This window comes from Mus caroli, unplaced genomic scaffold, assembly GCF_978045245.1.
Source record: "Mus caroli unplaced genomic scaffold, Mus_caroli_1 scaffold_1, whole genome shotgun sequence".
NCBI lineage: Eukaryota > Metazoa > Chordata > Mammalia > Rodentia > Muridae > Mus > Mus caroli.
Window position 1 is genome coordinate 162,501,183 of NW_028227256.1, and position 21,125 is coordinate 162,522,307.

At 43.0% G+C, this 21,125-nt stretch overlaps 1 protein-coding gene and 1 long non-coding RNA gene across 2 annotated transcripts in view; one reads left to right on the forward strand and one right to left on the reverse strand.

Annotated features, from left to right (window-relative positions):
* Positions 1 to 17,170, forward strand: part of Dpt (dermatopontin) — a 29,014-nt gene extending 11,844 nt beyond the window's left edge. Inside the window, exons 2-4 of the mRNA XM_021171771.3 lie at positions 300 to 425; positions 12,063 to 12,170; positions 16,066 to 17,170. Coding sequence (XP_021027430.1) covers positions 300 to 425; positions 12,063 to 12,170; positions 16,066 to 16,132 — 301 coding nt within the window. The 3' untranslated portion in view covers positions 16,133 to 17,170. The remainder of the gene's footprint in view (positions 1 to 299; positions 426 to 12,062; positions 12,171 to 16,065) is intronic.
* The window catches only part of LOC147006186 (uncharacterized), a 95,655-nt gene continuing 79,808 nt past the window's right edge, over positions 5,279 to 21,125 (reverse strand). Inside the window, exon 3 of the long non-coding RNA XR_015048309.1 lies at positions 5,279 to 5,649. This is a non-coding gene — a long non-coding RNA (uncharacterized LOC147006186). The remainder of the gene's footprint in view (positions 5,650 to 21,125) is intronic.

A 21,125-nucleotide genomic window follows, 5' to 3' on the forward strand; every position in this document is an offset into this window, starting at 1 on the left:
AATTCAAGTAAAATGATTTATAGCATCCTCAATTGTAAAATTCATAAGCTTTCTTTCATCTAAGCATACATTTATGGAAAGTCATTAGGAACAGGGTCTCCCAAGCATCCTTCCATTCAAAGTTACTGAGCCATTGGAACCTTTATGGCACACATGTAATTTCTACAATACAACAGCTACTCTTTGTATCAAATAGAATAACTTGTGGGGGTGTGGGTCAAAGAGCATATTAACTGTGTCAGGAGGGTCTGAGGAAGGGGTCTGTATTCATCAGTGCTCTGATGCCTTCTTCTCTTCAGGTACCAGAAGTGCTCCAACAATGGATTGGTGGCGGGCTTCCAGAGCCGCTACTTCGAGTCAGTGCTGGATCGTGAGTGGCAATTTTACTGCTGCCGCTATAGCAAGAGGTGTCCATATTCCTGCTGGTGAGTCTGGTAACTAAATCTTACTCCTTAGAGCTCCTGGGGGTGGGTGGGAGCCTACAATGATCTGGTCCTTCAAATAAGCCCAGGATGTCACAAACCAGTGTGATAAGCAGCAGCTAGACTATAGAAGAGAAGGAATGGCTGAGGGAGACCATTCATACCAGAAAAAACCCTACAGGTCATCCAACCCAATGTCTCCAGACCCTTCTTTGCCATGAAAAAAGAAAGACTAATGCCTAGTGGCTCCTGTCCCCAAGCCTGCTCCCTCTGTCATGATGATGACCTCACCTCACATCCAAGTCTGTTTGGGACCTGTATCCCTGCGGCACTTCCAGGAGTAACCAAGTCTCTTCTGGGCCACATTCTGATAAAGAGTTAGAGACAGGAAGCAAAGCAACAATCACAGCAACAGCAAAACAGTGCTGGTGTTTTCTGAGTTGCTTGGCAGCCCCAGCCTGGGATGTCCTATTTCTCTGTCTCTCCCTGGGATGAAGCCCAGTGCTCCCTGACTCTGGCTTCCAATCTTCTATGAGATTACACACATATTTAGTCACCCTGATAACTCACACCAGTTAACCACACAACTTACTCAAATTCTTTGGCCTCCAAACAACCCAGGCTTTTAAGCCTTGGATAGTTATCCAAAATCAACATTCAAACCTTGGCTCATTCAAGGGCTTCGTCTCTCCATAGTCTGATGTTTGGGAGGAAAGCCTTGCGGGTTCTGTTCTCTGTAATCATGGTGTTACTCCACAGATGCGCCAGTGGTGCACAAAGTCTCTTGAGTCCAATAGTTCTTCTTGCAGCAATGACAGTAAATTCACAGCTCAAAGTCAGCTGAAGTCTGAAGCTACATGCCAGAAAAGAAACCTCCTCTAGCTTCACTAAAACTGCTTCTTACCCTATCGCGACTGGTGAGCAGGTACGCCAAGGGCTGATGAGTGAGCCCAAGCACATCCAGAATCAAAGACCAAAGATCTGCATGCTATGTTGGATCCAAGGAATGCTGGTACATGCAAGGGCATCCTGAATCTCAGGCTCTGTGCCATTTTTTACTGCAACCTCTTTCCTCGTTGTCCCCTCTATAACGTCCTGGAAAGGCACCTTTACTTCTCTGAAAATTCGGTGTGTCATTGGAAATGATGGCAAGGTTTATTTACTGTGTCTCCATAAAAAAAATTCTGATGAAAACTGCAGTTTGCAGTCTGTAAGGATGAGAACAACACTCTATTACATTCTGTGTATGGATACCTCTCTCTACCCAGATTTTTAATACCTGTGTTTGGATCTTAGTGATATGTCTGTGTGTGTACCCATGTGCATGACAGAGAGAGAGAGAGAGAGAGAGAGAGAGAGAGAGAGAGAGAAGAGGAGAAGGGAGGGGAGGGGAGGGGAGGGGAGGGGAGGGGAGGGGAGGGGAGGGGAGGGGAGGGGAGGGGAGGGGAGGGGAGGGGAGGAGAGGAGAGGAGAGGAGAGGAGAGGAGAGGAGAGGAGAGGAGAGGAGAGGAGAGGAGAGGAGAGGAGAGGAGAGGAGAGGAGAGGAGAGGAGAGGAGAATAAGGAGAGGAGAGGAGAATAAGGAGAGGAGAGGAGAATAAGGAGAGGAGAGGAGAATAAGGAGAGGAGAGGAGAGAGGAGGAGAGGAGAGGAGAGAGGAGGAGAGGAGAGGAGAGAGACTGGGCAGAAGTTTCTTGTTTTCTTGTAGCACCAAGAATCCATCATTCTAGGCAAGTGTTCTAGGGCTATACCATATTCCCAGTCATAACTGGTTCAAAAACATAGGTTGTTGTTTTAAACTTCAATAGATTTTTAATTCTTCATTCCCACTCTCCCTCCTCTGCATTATAAGCTCTGAGCTCACAGAGATCTTGGTACTTATGCATATACTAAGCCCTTTAAAAAGAATTTTTACATATTTTTCTCTGTGTGTGTGGATGAACATGTGTTCATATGTGTGCACACATGTGTGTGGATGTTAGATGTCTACCTGGGATATAGCCCCTTAGGAGGCATCTTTCTGGGAGACATCTCTCTGAAAGAGTCTTTTTCTGGGACTTGGATCTTGTGTTCTAGGTTAGATTGGCTGGCCAGTGGGCCTCAGATACCCTCCTATCTTGGATTCCCCAGGGCTGGGATCACTAGTGTGAGCCACCATGCTCCAATTTTGACACAAGTGCTGTAGATCAAACTCTTCATGCTTATGCTGTAAGCCCTTTAGGGACTGATCTCTCTCCCCAGGTCCCAAGGCCCATTGGTGACATCAGATACACAGCATTCACTCCCATTTGTTCAATTAATGAAGGCTTTAGCCTACGCCCTAGCTTTCTAGTGAGGGTTAAATGTGATAACAGGATCCTGGCTTAGCCATGGGCTATGATCACACCAAGCTGAGTTGTTTTCAACGCAGAGTCCCTTCCACTTTCCCAGATGCAGAAGAGACCTTCTATCCTAATAAGCCTTTCAAGGGCAGAAACACCCAACAAGGCCAAGCATTGCCTTGCAGAAAACAGAACATGTGACAGGAGATGGATGGGCAGAGGAACAGGGGTGAGCCAGGGGTGCACCAAGTCATGCTCACTCAGGGAGAGAAAGAGTATTCTGGGACAGACACGTTTGCCATCACAGTAAGAGCCTGGGGTCTCTGCCAGGATGAATGAGAGAGCCCACAGTGTCTGCAGACAGACCATCATGCCTGCTGCCTGGGGTTCTGGGCAAACAGAACAACAGGGAATGGGCTTGGGGCCCAAAGCTTTCAGCCGTCAGGCAGATAAATGCCCAAGAAAATCTTACTGACAACAGAGGTTGAACATGACAAAGGCAGAAGCATCTAAATTTTCTGTAATCCTTGTCTTCTAATTGAGCAACCAATAGAAATGATGCACATTCTGTATTACTGTGTGTCAACACTTGGAGCATTGATGCTTGAAACTTACCCTGTTTACGTGGGTGCCAAGGCCGGATACAGACAAATCACTGTGTACCAAATTCTACTATCCATCTAAGGATGCCCCAGACTCCAGCGGCCATCTGCCTTGCTTCCCCACAAATATTACATGTCCTTTTTCTCTTTAAAAATGACTTCCCAAGTTTCCCCTTAGATACAGCTCATCACTTATAATACTAAGAATGTCATGACTATGGAAAGGCATAGATAAGGAACAGAGAGGATCTTGGTTAGTTTAACAATGGTCTAAATGAGATGGGTAACTCTTCTTGAATTGACAGAAACATTCAGGTTTCATAAAATTCACCCCTGAACCTTGGTCTTCAGGGTTCTTCCACTTGCCTTCCTGACCCCCAATCCCTTATTCTCCCTCACCCCATGTGGGTCCAGATATATCACAATTGGTCAGAGTCACTGGGCAGTGAGAATGATATCACAGCTCAACTTTGAAGCAGACTCCCCAAAATGACTGCTTCAACGTGATTGGCTGTAGCTGAGACAGCACCGTGTCAGAACCTCAGTGGTTCTGTGGAAATGATACTTTTTCCAAGGAAACCCTAGAGAAGTGGCATAAACACTGTACACCAAACACCACACAGCACAGCATATGACTCACTGTTCCAAGGGTGTCTGCACATTTTAGTGGGATCTTTAAATTGCCTGAGTCATGGTGTTATATTATACCCTTCTAAATTGAATGAAGCCCCAAGGTCATACATTTTCAATTCTTCAGTATCTCAGCATACTATCTGGCCCTTAGTATAAAAGGTGTCAAAAGAGTACCTATATGTTGCTAGCTCTTACAAGCAGTAATTGCAGTGAAATTGATATTGATAGAGTGAGTTTTTAATAAATGATAATAATAAAAAAAACTTCTTTTCACTGTAATAAAAATACCCCGAAAAGGTAACTTAAGGGAGAAATGATTTATTTTGGCTCACAGTTGGAGGATGCATGTGCTCATGTATAGAGGTCATGAGGCAGGAGCTTGAGGAGGCAACTGGTCATATTGTATCTACAGCCATGAATCCAATCAGAGAACAGCAAATGCTGTGACCACTTGGCTTTTTCACTTTTAAACTACTTTGTGTATATGCGTGCATACCTGTGGTGATTCAATATGCTTGGCCCTGGGAGTGGCACTATTAGGAGGTGTGGCTTATTGTGCTTGATCCTTTTAACAGCCCTGCATGGTGAATGGACAGCTATGTTCTACCTTCCCCACACTGACATGCTGCTAATCCCTGCCCTTGGTACCTTCTCTTATGTCACTTTAGCTGACTTGAATTAAATGGTGGAACTAGACACATAAAAGGATGAACCTTTCCACCTACATGTGTGTGTGTGTGTGTGTGTGTGTGTGTGTGTGTGTATGTGTCTGTGTGTACCTGCATATGTCTGTATATGTGTGTGTCTCTGTGTGTCTCTCTATGTGTATATCTATGTATCTCTGTGTGGGTGTGTCTGTGTGTCCAGGCACCATGGAATCCTGAGGAGATCATTAGATCCCTTAGATGTAGATCTATAGGAGATTGAAAGCTACCCTATGTGGGTGCTGAGAATTGAACTTTGGTCCTCTGCAGGAACAGTAGGTGCTTTTAATCACTAGATACCTCCCCAGTCCTATGTGTTTGTCTGACACAAGCTTTATATTTCCTTGGCTGGTCTAGGACTGCCTTTGTAGATCAGGAATTCTTCAAGCTTTCAGCAAACATTTCCTGCCTTTGTATCCTGAGAGTGCTGGGATTGCAGGCATGCTCCAATGCAGCCTCCTTCCCTTCTACATTGAAATTCTCTCTGCAGCATGCATGAGAAGCCTGTCAAGTGAATGTCTGGCACCTCTGTATTTTCGAGCATTTAGAGACTCAGAAATAACATCATTCTGGGATAGAAAAACAAAACCATCACTAACTCCCAGATGCATGTGGGATTTATTTGTTTGGTGGGAGCCAAGGTGCTGTTCTGATTTCAGCGTGATATCTCTCTGGATATCGCAACATCACTGAAACCTGGCAAGAAAGTAAATTCCTGCTCAATGCAGACATGCCATTTCTAATCGGTTCCCACTGGACTAGTTGTAAATGCAACACATATTTATTTAGCTGGAAGAATCCAAATTTGTAGTCCAATGGTCTGTTAACAGCCAACACATGTCACCAGAAGGGCTGCAAACAAGACTTCGGAGACCTTTTGCCTCTTCCACTGTCCTCAAACGGCTCCAGCTCCTCCAGGTCACATCCCAGTCAGTCGGCCTGCTGGATGGAAGCTGTGCATATGCACCCTGGAACAGAGGGGTTTGAATTTAGGAACATGTTCACTTGTTTATTGTTTTGTCTAAATAATCCTTCCCTGGATCTATGACTGATCAGTAGGTTTGTAGAATGATCTGCTTGGACACAGTCACCTGTTTAAATGACCTTTACATTGCCTTTCACTGTCACTGTCTTTCTGTGACACTCAAACTCAGCATTCTCCACCATTGTCCCCCATCATGTCCAGTTTATAAGGCAGAGAGTAGCTTTGCTTAATTCCTGGACATTCCTAGTTCACAACAACAAAAGTCAGTTAAAGAGAACATTTGTCTCTTCTCTTCCACTGCGAATAATCCAGTCAAAGAAAATCTTTGTGAAATCGGGCACCATTGTTCTGATTTTAACACTAGATGAGGTTTGTTGGCAAGACCATTCCTGTGATGCTGTGCCTAAGTCAGGAATGAGCTCATCAGTCTTCCGTCAGGGAGTCTGTCAGCCTGCCCTGGCTGGCTGGTCTCCTGTAGCATGTTTCCCTGAGGCCTAATAAAAAGAGGAACTGTACACACTGATGGCTCTGAGCTAGTATAGGAGCTATTATTGCAGAGATGGAAGCTCCTATATCTTGACACAATGAATCTGGATGTTAGTGTTTAAGAGGGCACACCGCATGTGGATGCTCCTGTCTTTCGCAAGCAGCCACCACCCTGCCCTGCATACACTCATTCTGGAGAACCACAACTCCCCTGAGCCTTCGCAGAATCAATTGTCCCTTTCCTCAGCTGGAGCAGCTGTCACAGTTACTGTCCCCTATTTATAATGTTGGCATCTATTTGCGCATATAGAAGACACCCCGTTTTGTGTTCGGACTTCAAACGCAGACACTTCAAAGATGTGTCTGATTGTCAGAGTATCAGCTCACCCAACCTGAGCCACTTAGAACAAAGCAAACCTGTCAATCACAGCCAAGTCCACTCCAATCCACAGGACTCTAGAAGACATCCTTCATTTCTTTATCTAGTTAGTTACTAAATGTGAAAGGATGGAAAATATGTATAATTCACAGATTTAGGAGAAGTTCTGAACCATGGCTACTATATTGACTTATTTAGTGATATCTTCCCTATACTCATGGAGACCCTGAGATATGGAAGCTGTAATGCTCTTCAAAAGAGTGAGCTTGATTCAGAAAGGCCCAGCCACTTCTAGCTCCCATGTTATGTGTATAGTGTACAGCCACTTATCTTTATCACAGGAAGAAAATAAGAACAATACAGATCAAGTGTTAGGCAGCAACCCAGCAGACATCTAATGGCAAAGTGAAGGAGGGGGGAGTGTTTGCTTTATTTAGAGGGAAGGAGAAGTTGGAGGTGAAACTGTCCTTGTTGATGTACAGCTCAGGGTAGCCAGGCTGACGACTGTCAACAGTAATCAAAACAAATGTGACCACTGCCGACCAGCCCTGGGCTTGAAGCAAGAGCTCGAGGCTCCCTTCCAAAACAGCAATTTGAAAAAAGTTCAGGGACTTTCCTCTTCTAATTTAAGTCACAGACATCCTGAGAACTGTGCTTCCGCTATGTGGTGATACATATCTGAACCGTTTGAAATAGAAACCCCCAAATGCCACAGAGGATAGACACTAACATTTTATGTTCCCTCTCACAGCCCAGGCTCCCAGAATTCAGTCTGTCGACACAGACAAGGGCACTAATGTGACTGTAGAGGACATGGCATGTGGTCCTATTTGGCCAATGCCCAGCTCTCTGGGGAGGGACCAAGACACCTGCTTCTTTGCCCGTGTCTTTTTATATTTATTTTTTTATATAAGTCCATTTGGGTTTTGTTGTAGTAAACATTTAACCCCAATTGAGGGTTTCTACCCCGTTTTTGTTCATTCAGTTCTCAGATAAAGGACACACAACCTTTATATTTATATCCCCAATGAAGGATCTAGAGAAAAGACCCAAGGAGCTAAGGGGTTTGCAGCCCCATAGGAGGAACAACAATATGAACTAACCAGTAACCCCAGAGCTCCCTGGGACTAAACCACCAACCAAAGAGTACACATGGAGGGACTCATGGCTCCAGCAGCGTATGCAGCAGAGGATGGCCTTGTTGGTCATCAATGGGAGGAGAGGCCCTTGGTCCCATGAAGCCTTAATGCCCCAGTGTAGGGGAATGCCAGGACAGGCAAGCAGGAGTGATGAGTTGATGAGTTGATGAGCAGGGGGAGTGGGAATTGGATAGGAGGGTTTTGGAGGGGAAACCAAGAAAGGGGATAACATTTGAGATGTAAATAAAGAAAATATCGAATAAAAATGTAAAAAAAAAGGAAATATAAACACACAGAGAGAGAGAGAGAGAGAGAGAGAACAAGAAAGAAACTGAAAGCACTGGAGCTGAGCAGATATCTACCCTCTGTGTTATTATGTCTACTTCCCTGTCAATAACCCTGAGTTATTACTTGCTGTATTCCATCTGGGCTGCTCTTAACTCCAATTGGCCAGCCGTCATGGTCATATTTTCATGACTCACCTACCCCATGGTGTCTTCTCTCCACCCTCTTCTCTCTCCCCTTGTGGTCCTCCTCAGACACCCAGCCCAAGAATTGAAGCTCCACCTTCCTCTCTCCTGCTCAACTATAGGCTGTCAGCACCTTTATTCAACCAATAGTTTTCAATTAAGAAGCAAGTTCACATAACATCAATTTGTGTATGTGCAGTTTCTCTCCTTCCTGAGGCAACCAGGCGTTGGAGGTCAGTATCTGGCACCACAACACCTAGCAAAAGACCAAAACCCCAACAGTGTTGTATCATTCTGTCTTTGCAGAAGTAGCTCAAACAAGTCGTGATGTAGTATGGATTTTGCATGTTAGGGCACTAACAAAGTCCTCTATGCTGAAGTGTCTTCACTTTTATAGTGTGACAGGGAAGGCATTATACATGCAGCTTGATCCTGAACAGATGACAGGGATATTTAAGAAAGTTCCCCCACTGACTTACCGGTCAGAAAGTTATCATCTTTGATTTACATATAAATTGTAAGCCAGTCTTAACATATCAAGTCTATGCTTGCTTAGTGTCTCTTCAATACTCTGTAAACATTAGCTCATAAAATACATGTATGATGCTGTGCACCAATGATGCCTCAAAGACATCTCCATACCCACCAGCCCATGATGCACTCAGCAACCATTCATCCAGTCTAGTTGAACCTATTGACAAGATCTGTGACTCAAAGATCACAGATGGGAAAGTCCTGTGTCAATCTTCCTTCGGTTCAAACGGAGTTTTTTGTCTGCTCATAATTAAGATATCATTTAAGTTATTTCTGTCTTATTCATCCCTGTCTGTACAAGAACTTATACAAATCTTAAGTCCCATCTATTGGACTAAAAAGATGGAATCCTAGATTAAATTGAAAAAGAAATTCTTGCTGCGGGTGATGTTTGGAAGGCTCTCATTTTATTAATGATTGAGACCATTTCTGCTTCCATATCTTTAGTTTCCGCCTCCTTCACTATTTCCCCTAATTCAAGATTCGGGAAGAAAGTCTAAGTTTGATCTCCTGGTTTTATGATGAAAACTAAACAAAACACAACCAAAAATCAAAGCTAAAACTAATTTGGACCAATAGCAATGGCAGACACCTCACCTTCTCTGGGAAACTCGAGACAGTCACTGGTCAGTTAACTCTGCTACTGCGGAGGGAAAGTTCCTGGAAACCTATGCACTGAGCAGAAGGCTCCCATCTGCTCACTAAATGAATAAGAAATCCTCACCAGAGAAACCATTAAGGAACTGTTTGCCCCTCTGGAACCTAAGCCCTATTGATGTTTATTCTAAGTGCAAATTTTTCTTTCCGGCTTTATTCCAGATGCTTTTAATTATGCAAGTGATCTGTGGGCAGGGCAGAGGGTCAATAGAAACAACAGTCAACTAGTTTGGGCAATTGGATGTAGCCTAACACAATAGTGCCAAATACAGCCAATGCTAGTGCAAAATTAAAAGCTTTAGTAATGAAGTTTGATACGTTGTGTCTAAATGCAGCTTTTTAAAGTTCTAGAATGTTTTATGAAATGAAGAAAACACACTCAAATCCTACTCACATTATGTGTGTTCTCAACAGTCCACCCCCCTTCTCTGGATAAACTGTCATACAGCAGCTGGCACTGAATTCTCAGGTCACAAGCCAGTGGGATCCAACTGAGGCCTGATTAGGTCCCTTTATGTAGCACTTAGATGGATTTTTGTTGTTGTTGTTAGACAAAGAAAATGCTATTTCAGGATCTCTTTACAAGCCCAAAAGAGATTTTAATTTTCCTTTCATGAACATATCGATTAAAAATGCATGTGAGATTGGGCTTGGTATCTAAGATGGCCTAGTGATTTCTTCCAAAGAAACAAATCAAAAAGCGAGTGAGTTGTTCAAAGCAAAAGGAATGACTAAGAAAAGCCCAAAGAGACAATTTAGATTTCTGACTAAGTCCACCTATCTTGTGCTAACCTAGGTCCTGCTGCACCTAAGCATTCCTTGTAGACCCTCCCATCAGCCCTTCTAGTTCATAAATCAGGTTTGTTTGTTTGTTTTTTAATTCTCACAACCTTAAGAAAGACCATTGGATTACACAATGGCCTAGTACACCCAAATCAAATGGGATTACTGGCACTCACAAATTAGCTGCTTCCTGAGCAGCCCTGAGGATACAGATGTGATCCAGAAGCGCTGGTACATCATGTAATCTTGGCTCTTGGGAGGTGAAGGCAGAAGTGTCTGGAGTTGAAAGTTATCCTAGCTACATAGTGAATCCAAGGCCAGCTTAGGCTACATGAGACCTGTCTAAGGAAAGACATTGATGTCTTTTTCTTTTTTATCCTGAATGGATCTATTTTGGTCTTGAAGAATTCCAGTGGCAATTTTTTATGAGGTCCAGGGAATTCTAAATTTGTCTCAGGATTGACTCAACCTTTGAGAATAAAGAAGGAAGAATGACAAAAGGAAGGGAAGGGGCAATGCTGGCAGAGGAGGAGAATACTGTTTAATGAATTCTACAACTGCCTTTGATCATTTTATCACACATACTTTGGCTAGTTGCAGTGAAATGTATAAAACAGCTTTTACTTTTAATAGGTTGGGGAACCAATTAAATCACTCTCACAAAGCCGTTTGTTTATTCATAAAATATTTGCTATGTAGCAGGAACTGTTTTAGCTGCCAGAGATACTATAGTGGACAGATATAACTGTACCTTTGTGGAGTTCATATTTTACCTAGATATTTTAAACACATTTACTATTACCAGTTATGATAAGAAATGTGTGTGAAACTATTGCACAATAATAAATGTGTGCAAATAATAAATGCATACATACATTTAAAGTTTTCATGCACAAACTCTATTGTAAGCAACGCACCATTTCATCTAGTGCTTCCTGTTCTGGCACGTTCTCTTTTAAGCTGGTCTATTAGTTATATTTTCTCAGCACTGTGACAGGAGCAACTTAAGGGAGGAAAGATTTAATTTTTGCTCACAGTTCAAGGGTACAGTCCATCATGGTGGAGAAGTCGTGGCATCTGGAAATGGATGCAGCTCTAGATTGTAAGCCCGTGTGTCTTAGTTAGGGTTCTATTGTTATGAAGAGACACCATAACCAAAGCTATTCTTATAAAGGCAAACATTTAATTGGTGCTAGCTTACAGTTTCAGGGGTTCAGTCCATGATCATCATGGTGGCAAGCATGGCAGTGTGCAGGCAGACAAGGCATAGGAGAAGCCAAGAGTTCCACATCTTGATCTGCAGGCAACAGAGGGAGACTGCCTTCTGCAGGCAGCCAGGAGGAGACTGGATTACACACTGGGCAGAGCTTGAGCATAGGAGATGTCAGAACCCACCCCCACAGTGACTCACTTTCTCCAACAAGGCCACACCTCCTAATAGTGCCAATCCCCTTGGGCCAAGCATTCAAACACATGAGTCTATGGAGACCAAACCTCTTCAAACCACCACACCATGGTTCCGTCTATATTTAGCCTCAATTAGCACAATCTAGAAAATTCCCTCCAAGGTGACTCTAGACCCTTTCAAATTGACAATCAATATAAACCTAGTCATAATCATTTCAATTGATTTTATGATCTAATAATGAGTTATGATCCAATTTGAAACAGCACCCTGGCTGACTTGAATAGGATGGAAATAAGTCAGCATGACTTCAAAGGCAGGAGAGTCTTCTGCCTATGTTACAGCTACAGTTGCTGATGCTGTTGCTGTAGGTACTAAGTGGACAGTTTGATAGCTGGGGAAAGGAAGTGGAGAAATGGAAGAAGGTATCTATCATCATGGCTTGGCAGAAACCACCTAACTTCAGTTGTGATTTCCCAAGATCTCCCACTCTCCTTCACACTGACCTCCTGTCTGCTCCAACCCTTTGTTCTCTCTGCACAGGATGACAACAGAGTACCCAAGCCACTATGGGGAAGACATGGACATGATTTCTTATGACTACGATTTCTATATGCGAGGAGCAACAACCACTTTCTCTGCAGTGGAAAGGTGAGAGAGGTAACCCCTGTCCAGTGATCTCAGGGTTGGAGGCTGTGCAGATTCACTCCTTGCTGGGGTCCTGACTGTGGCGCCTTTTACCTGATGACCCCAATAATCTAGTTTCCTACTTAGTCAAGGATTAGCTGTGGGCTTGGTTAGGCAGCAGGAGCCAGTGAGAAGTGAGAATTCTTGGGAACTTGCCTCACAAGGCAGTGTGACCTTGCCAAGAAGGACCAAGACCAACCTACTCAAGTACCACTGCAGCCTTGAACTTGGCATGGACATTCCTTGATGTCCTAAACAATTCCTACAGTCAGCCTCAGACACTGCTTGGCATGCCAAGGAAAGGTTGAGATGGCTGGAAGGGTATTCAGTCTCAAACTGGATCCCCTTCTAGTCCTGTGCCTTTGTGTGCTCCCCACTTAGAACTGTAGGAAAGAAAGAGAGGAAAAGAAGAGGAGGGGATTCACAAGGAAGAATACACAAAATCCATTCTCTCACTACATTCAGTCTGGTATAATGCAACATTTGAGACTAGACAACTTATAAAAGTCAGAACTCTACTGTCCACAGTCCCAGAGACTTGGGAATTCAAGCTCAAGGAAGCAGAAGATATTTGGCAAGGACTGATCTTTGCTTTGAAGACGGACCCTCTCATTGTGTCCCCACACAGTGGAACTGAACCTAGTTACAAAGGCACTAATACCACTCCCAAGGACGGCATATTTTTGACATAATCAGCCCCCAACCCTTACCTCTTAGTACTACGTAGTACTATGATTACTTGGGACACTAGTTCCCAGCACACAGATTTTATAACAGACATTAACATGCAGAGCACAGCATCTAACTAATCATATTTAGAAATGAAAAGGGATGAAATCACTATATGATGAAGTCAGAATATTTCTGGAGTGAAAAGACAACCTAAGTAACTCAAGAAGGAAGAGCACTAAGTTGCACTTCGGCTCTGCTTCTCCCCTCATTCCTTTCTGGGCCTCTCCCAAGGACACTGAAACCATAAGAAAGGAAGAGTCAAAAAATTCCTGTAGACAAGATCATCATATGGCTCTTGTGTTATCTCTCCATTAATTCATGAAAAAGTATGGAGAAGTTCAGAAGTTAAGAGATGAGTTGACTAGCTTTCACTCCATGATAATAATGCCACACAAAAATGAATTCTGGAAGTTTACCCACACATGTTTTGCAAACCAAATAAAACCGAAAGCCAATCCTCTAACAGACTATAAGCTGAAGAGTCAATTTGAGTGCCATCTCCTTTTGTGTATATGCTTCCAAAGGAAGTTGCATTTCACTTAGCTGCAGCTAACTTATTTACTATGAAACCCAAATTTTAAAGACATAAAAATAGCTCTGGAAAAGCACATTGTCTTTCCCAGGTTCCATGGACAAAGATTCTGGTTTCTTCACAGAAGGACGCCTCAGTTTTCATATGTAACTTGTCTCTGTGTGAGATAGAGTTTTAACTTACTTAGTTAACTGCTTTCTAAAAGCTACAATTTAGAAGAGGAAGAATACTATGGATAAACTCAGCCAATGAGGAGAAACAACTGAGTGGTAAAGATATTTAAGATGAGACCAACCCAAGAACTCAAAGAGTATGGAAATCCAATGTCATTGAGCAATAAAGTGTCTGCCAAAGTTCAGGACACAGTGCCAGTATCAAGCATTCCTAAAGATTCCCGGGGTAAAGGGGAAATTGGTCCTGAGTTTTCTGGTTAAAAATATAAAACAAAGTGCAAACAGTAAAGAATGAATGACTATCACCTAAAATTGGTGCTAAATAAATGTTTTTTGGCAGCCAAAATGGCCAATTCTGGCTGGCTTGGAAATGATCAGTTACATAAATTGTACAGAATCACTGAAGTCTGAGGCTTAGTGTCTCTAAATTATTCTAAAATGACTTCTGCCTCCCCCAGATAAACGTAAAATTAGCATAAATAAAATTAGCATGCTAATTAATTAGTTTTGATTTAGTCTTCAACAATCAGTGGTTTGGAAATCCACAGTTTTCGTTTGTTCATCTCCATTGAAGATGGGGTGCTCACCCCCAATCTCATTGGACAAAAACCAGCTGAGCAAGGGCTTCCCTTCTGGATGAAACTCACTTGTCTATGTTCACTTCTGTATGGGATGGTTTCTCATCCTGGGGACAGATCATTCTTTGTTGCAAGATTCTGTTCTATGATTCTAGGTGTTAGCCCCACCCACTAAGTGCAACTGGTATCTATCTACCTACAAGGTGACAGGCAAAACTCTTTGCAGCCATTACCAAATATACCATGGAGTCACTTATCCCCTTGATGAAAGCTACTGTCTGGCATGGAAAACAGAACCTAGGTAGACCCCTTGATTCTTTTAGGACCAAGTCTAAATTTTTCTCAACTTCTATTAACTGCCTCTTAAACTTACATCACAGATGCCTGGCCACAGGGTCTTTCTTACCTTCTTCATGCATAGATACACACTTCTTAGCTGTGATAATTAAATTCACTCGCAAAACACACTGCACCAGTTTGTTAATCATCTAAAGCAAGCCGTATCCTCTGTGGATGATTTTTACAAGAACAAATATCAATACACATCTCATTCCTCCGGGCCCTTAAAGACATGTGCCGGAGAACACTATCCCCAGTTGCACTGCATAGGACAAGATAGAAAAACAGGCTCAGAATTAGAAAGCTTGCCTTGCCTTGGGCTATTTGCTCACCATCCCCCATCCCCCAACTCCAAATAGCATGGTCATCCGCACATACTTCCTTCCCATCCAGAAACCGGATACTGGAGCTGTCAGCCATTGGTGTTTAGGATACACTGAATCAGAAATAAGCCCAGCAGGTTCAAAGCGAAGGAAGAAGGACTGTACTGTGGAAGGAACTGCTCAGCTGAATATGGATAAAGTAGTTCCACACTTTACTGGGATTATGCCAAGAGCATGACAGCTGTGTCCTCTGGTGGCATTAAGGACACCTGGCAAGGGAAGCAGCATGGTACAAGAGAAAGACCAATATTTGAGTTCAGCACCTTCGAAATCTGACAGCATCACCTTTCACTGGTTGGTAATCCCTTAAAGCAAGTCTGATTACACTAAGCCTATTTCTTCACAAAACAATGAGTCATAGTGGGGATTACTGATAGGACAGGTTGTAGAGCATCTAGTGCAGGGTTGGGCTCATTGGAAGCACTAGGGACTTCACAATGACAATGGTCGCTGTCATAGTTAAATAGTATCAGACCTCAGGAGTGCTATGCAGAGTATATAACTCCCTGCATTTCCATTAAGTGGTTGAAAACAGGACATGGTCCTAAGCTTAGCAAACAGCAGGTATCTGCACCATGTTTTCCAAAACTGGACAGTTCTGTGCCCTCTCAAATTTATCCGATCACTTAAATAGGCTACTCCATTTCTGATAGGCGAGGCACTTTCTTTTCTCGTTTTAAGGTGCCTGGAGTGGTTTCCCGCTCATCTTAGATGTGGTTGCAAAGGGGAAACACACAGTGCATCTCCTGGAGCCTGGCATATAAGGAGTCCTCAGGAGAAAGGAAATATTATGGGAAAATGCATGACCTTTTAGAAGGAAAATAGCTTCTTCACTGTGAAATAGAGGTAGTGCTAGTAAATGCTGAACTTGTGAGTCCTGGAGGTTGAGCCATGGAGGACTGACCACCAGCCATAGTAAAAGCCTCCATGTGCCCCATTACCAGCAACAGGCAATCTAACCTCACAGATCCATCAGTTCTCTGGAGACTTTATTAAAGGTTTCTGAGAACAAGGTGAGAATCCCCACAGCTCCGAATCCTGCCAAAGCCCATCAGTGCTTTTCCCCGGGAGCTGCTCTTTCTCCACTTACTGACATTTCCTTTTCTGGCGCTCCTCCTACAGGGACCGCCAGTGGAAGTTCATCATGTGCCGGATGACTGACTATGACTGCGAATTCGAAAACGTTTAGACTTGCTGCGTACAGAAGTCCGGGTGAAGGGTCAGGGCCCAGGTGTCCTGAGGGTGTCATATCACATATGCTAATATTGATTAGAACATCTACACTTCTTTCTTTTGCTCTCTTCCCTGGGATGGGAGCTATGGTGTTGGCTGCCTAGGCCTTTCTCACCACGATCACACATATAAATAAACTCACAATGAAGCCGTGTTTCTCCCTTTCAACACATACCAAGACAACCATGTCTAGTTGCTGATGGCAGCTTCCTTGCACAGCACATGTACAGAGCCTGCATGCTTATAGCCCGCCACCCGGAGCACCTGTCCCAGCCTTGCTGTTATTCACACTATAACTTGAGCTTCAGATTCAGCTTCGTAAACTTGGAGAGAAAGAAGGAGCTTGAGAGAGGTGGAATAAAGGTTCTCTGTAGCTAAGTCTGTTTGAGTGACAGCACCTAGAGACCTCACCTGGGGTGGTGGGGGTCACTCTCTGTCTTGAGGGAACACATCCCTACTCTCTCCTTCCACAAGAGCCACATAGACTTAGAAGTTCAAGTAAAGATCTATGTGCTTCAGAAGAGAGGGGACTTGGAGGTGAAAGGGGGAGGTGGGAGAGTTTGAGGACCAAGCTGAAAGACTTTAGACTGAAAGAACTTCCTCTATTCAAAGATATACACCAGCAGACCCAACAGTGAGAATTACTATGAGGGCCAGGAAAACCTGTACGAATCAGTCTCAAGACAGAAACAATGAAAGAAAGATAAGAGAATGAGATTCACATTGGGAACCTGGGGAGACAAGTGGCCAGAGGAGAAGGAATCTTGGGTTATCAGCAGCTTGAGACACACCCAGTATTCATATGAAGACTGTAATATCCCTAGAAGCCATAGGGATGCCACTTGCACATCTCTGGATTGGTCCTGAAGGATAATTCTCCCTTTCCCATGGCGCTTGGAAGTGTATTCTGCAGAGATGACACTATAATATCTCTGTCTCTAGCCATTTGTTCCTTCTTCTTTAAAAAAAATAAATAAAAGTACCAATATTCTCTGTGCCATAAATATCAAAGGTCAATTTGTGTCCCCTATGCTCCCCTTTTGATCATTCATTAACCCATTCTGAAAATACAGCTTCACACTGTGATTTGTGAGGAGGCTTGAAGACTATCATGGTGGGAGCCATGTGAGATGATTGGAGGAATTAGATCATTAGAACACAAAGTTCAGAGTGCTCCTGTCACTGAAGGGTCGGACAAAGGATGGAACCATGTTTCTCTGGCTTTAGATCTAGCTCTTTACCTGCTATAGCACATGACCCAATCTAGCACATGAAATTGTAGCTGTAGGAAACTCATAGTTCCTTTATCTGTATCACTTGCTTATTCTTTTCTTAACTGCTACCCTTCTTTCAGCTTCTCCCTGAATAGGCCCAGGAAAGGCTCTAGAAGAGGAAAGCCCCAGTGGGGACACTTTGCTATATACCCCAGGGAAATGGTGACATAGAACATCTCAGCCAACAGTGGCTGCCTTTCCCTCAGTAAGCTCCCAGCTTTGGGATGGGCAAGACAGAACCAAAGATGGCTTTCTTTGTCTCAGTTCTTAAGAACTCTTTGATAACATCTGTCTGCTGAGTTCTGTTATTTCTTTGCCGCTGCTTTTCTGCAGTTTTAATTTATAATGAGAAGTTTCCTGGTGTTATTTTTCACAGAGGGTGCCATTAATATTTTAGCAATTGCAGCACTGGTGCAGGATGACAACCAGGAAATGGCCTTAGTTGGGTTCGTGTGGAGCCCAGCAGGAAGGGAGACAAACCGTGCAGACTGGCTCACTCAGTAGCCACATCCCTGGCAGCAACAAAGAACTGGTAGGAGGATGGGATATGAGGGTGAGAGGCCTATGGCTGGAGGAGCTGTCAGGAGACTGTGAAAAGCACAAGTCAAGGAAAGAACAGAAGGCCATCCAGTAAGAGGAGACCGTGCCAGATGAAATAAAAGGGGCTTTTACAAAAAGAAAAAAGTACCCTTTGTGTGCAAGCCAAGGACCATGACAGGAAAGACATCTTCAGCTTGGTTTGGTTATGGATCATTTACATTTTATATTATCTGTCAATCATCACAAGAGCTGAGCCTCCAAGTAAGGAACAAGTTCCAGACCTGATGATGAGTCTTGGGTCTCATTGCTCCGTTCTTTCTACTAACCTTCTCTACTGTCTTGGACACGAAACTAACATTTTCTAGGCCAGCTGTCTAAAATGAAGTCATTTATTTAGGTCAGTGGTTCTCAGTCTTCTTAATGCTGTGACTCTTTGATACAGTTCTTCATGTTGTAGTGACCCCCAACCATAACATTATTTTCATTGCTACTTCATGAATGATAATGTAAATATCTGTGATTTCCAGTGGCCTTAGATGGCCCCTGTGAAAGGACTATTAGACTCCCAAAAGAAGATCCACTGATCCAGGTAACTGTTACATTTTTTGCAGCTTTAAAATCATCTGCACTCTTTCCCAAATGGTTGATAATGGGATTCCTGAGGTAATTTCTCCTGAGTAAACAGCCAAGCACTGTGACAGAAGACCTAGGCCCTACCCCAGAATCTGGCAGAATAGAGTTATACATCTCCAAACCCATGTTTTCCTGTGTCCAATGAACAAAAAAAAATCCCTTTCCCAGGAACCTCACAAGATGCTGCCATTTAAAGCACAGTGAATAGCAGATGAGACAGGAGATTCCCACTTGACAGGACATGTGTGTACTGGGAAAATAGAGTCAAAGCAGGCCAGTGAGGCAGAAAGGGGAAACTGGGGAAGCTGAGTCCAGATCTGGCATTGCTGAATGAACAGAAATGCTATGGGCTATGGATATCAGCCCTGACTCTGTCAGTTCCCAACATCATAATCTTGGCCAAGTTAGCCACCTTTCTTGATTCTATTTATTTACCCAGAGAGACAATAATATCTCCAATATGGACTTGTTATGAAATTAAACGCAATCACATAATGATTGACGTGTAAGACCACAGTAAATGCAGTACAAGAAGGAAAGAATGTGCATATTCATGGAGGTATAATTTCTCAGAAAACAGGGTCTTAAAAGAAATCATATCAATCTTTCCAATGACAGGAAAACCGAGTGGGACTTAGGTTTGTCTCTCATTCATTCATTTGGTTAGTTACTGAAACAATGAATTATTATATACTTATTATAAGCCAGCTGCTGAATAAGGTTCCCATAGTTTAGACTCTAAAATATTGAGGATGATGAACAAAAATTGAGAGAAACAGCCTTGTGGTATAGTGGTGAGCATAGTCACCTTCTAAGAGTCAAGAAAACAAATAAAACTCTATAGTACAGTTTCATTCATGATGATGAGTGTAAAGCAATCTATGAACTTAAAGAGAATTTCCTAAGGAATGGGCCTCGGCAACAAGGTCTTGGAGTTTCATAGTATAGCCCTAAAGCTATGAGCAAGAACTGATAGCTCTTGACAACACCATAAAGCATGCCATTATTTGTGCATGTTATTGAAATTTATTATTTTTCCTGAACTCTTGGATATTTAAGGAAATGGACACACACACACACACTCAAGAAACATCACACACATGTATGTGCACAATTTCTCTGTGTGCTCCCTTCATCCTGCCTCTTGGTCCACACACAATTGTCTTTAGGTTCCACTTCTTTGACTCAGACATAATTTTGACAGAATGAAACAGGGAGGACGGTAGGGGCAGGGAGAAACTATAATAAAGTATGATATATACATATGAAAATGTCATGATACCCTTGTATTGTGTTCCAACCTCAAATATCGTGTGGTATATTTTAAAAAAGATGTCTGTGATGGCTGAGAGAAGAGGTAATCAGTCTTCCTCAAGTGTGAGCCCCCTAATTAGCTCTCCAAGACTAAGTGCTGAGCCCTAATCACATATCCATACAAGCAACACTAGTGGACTCATTGCAGCGGATTGTATTTATATATTTATGTGTGTGTATATAAATGTAACAATAATAATTTAAGAAAAAAGAAAACAACAGTAATAATAAAAGTAGGGGGACTTGGAGATACAGGAAGGGGAACAGAGGGACAGGGAGCAGGGTCTGCTAATAGGGGATTGAATGAGATCAAGTATTCTATACGCGTGCATGGAATGTCACAAGGTAGGTAACTTATTTGTGCAACTTTAAAATGCTAGTAAAGGTAGAAAAACAGATACTGAGACTCGACCTTAATGCCTCCAGAAGAATTACAAAAAGAAGTAAAAGAAAGTAAGAGAGACTTAGACTACTAGACACGTCTGTCTTCTGCATACATTCTTACTCCAGGACCTTTCCTGGGGCCTCTCTAACTCCAAGCCTACAAAGTCTCTCCTCCTATTCACCTAACAAAATATTGTTCTGTGAAGTCCACACTGAAGTGATTATTTACATCATGGCGGTCCACAGAAGAAACCAACAGCATTCGCTTTCTTTATAAAGTCTCTCTGTTTTAATTAAATCAGATCAGCTTAGTTCTGTTTATTGAAACCGCACTGTTAGGGACTTGAACCTGAGTACCTTCCTGGAAGTCAGTGAGGAGGGGGAAGGGGAAGTTTTTGCAGAACCTGTGTATACTGGCTAGGTTTTACATCAACTTGACCCAAGCTGAGGGGGCCTCAATTGAGAAAATGCCTCCATAAGATTAATCTGTAAGGCATTTTCTTAATTAGTGATTGATGGGGAAAGGCCCAGTCCATTGTGGGTAGGGACAACTGCTGGAATGGTGGTACTGGGTTCTATAGGAAAGCAGTCTGAGCAAGCCGGGAAGCAGCACCCCTCCATGGCCTCTGCCTCAGCTCCTGACTCCAGGTACCAGCACTGACAGAGTTCAAGTCATTGTAAGGAATGATCATCTATTCACACACAGCCATGACTGTCATGAGACGTGTGGCTTTTCACAAGCTTAAATCTGAAAGCCAAGCAAAATGCTATTGATTGTAAAATGTACCTAAGAGATGCCACGGG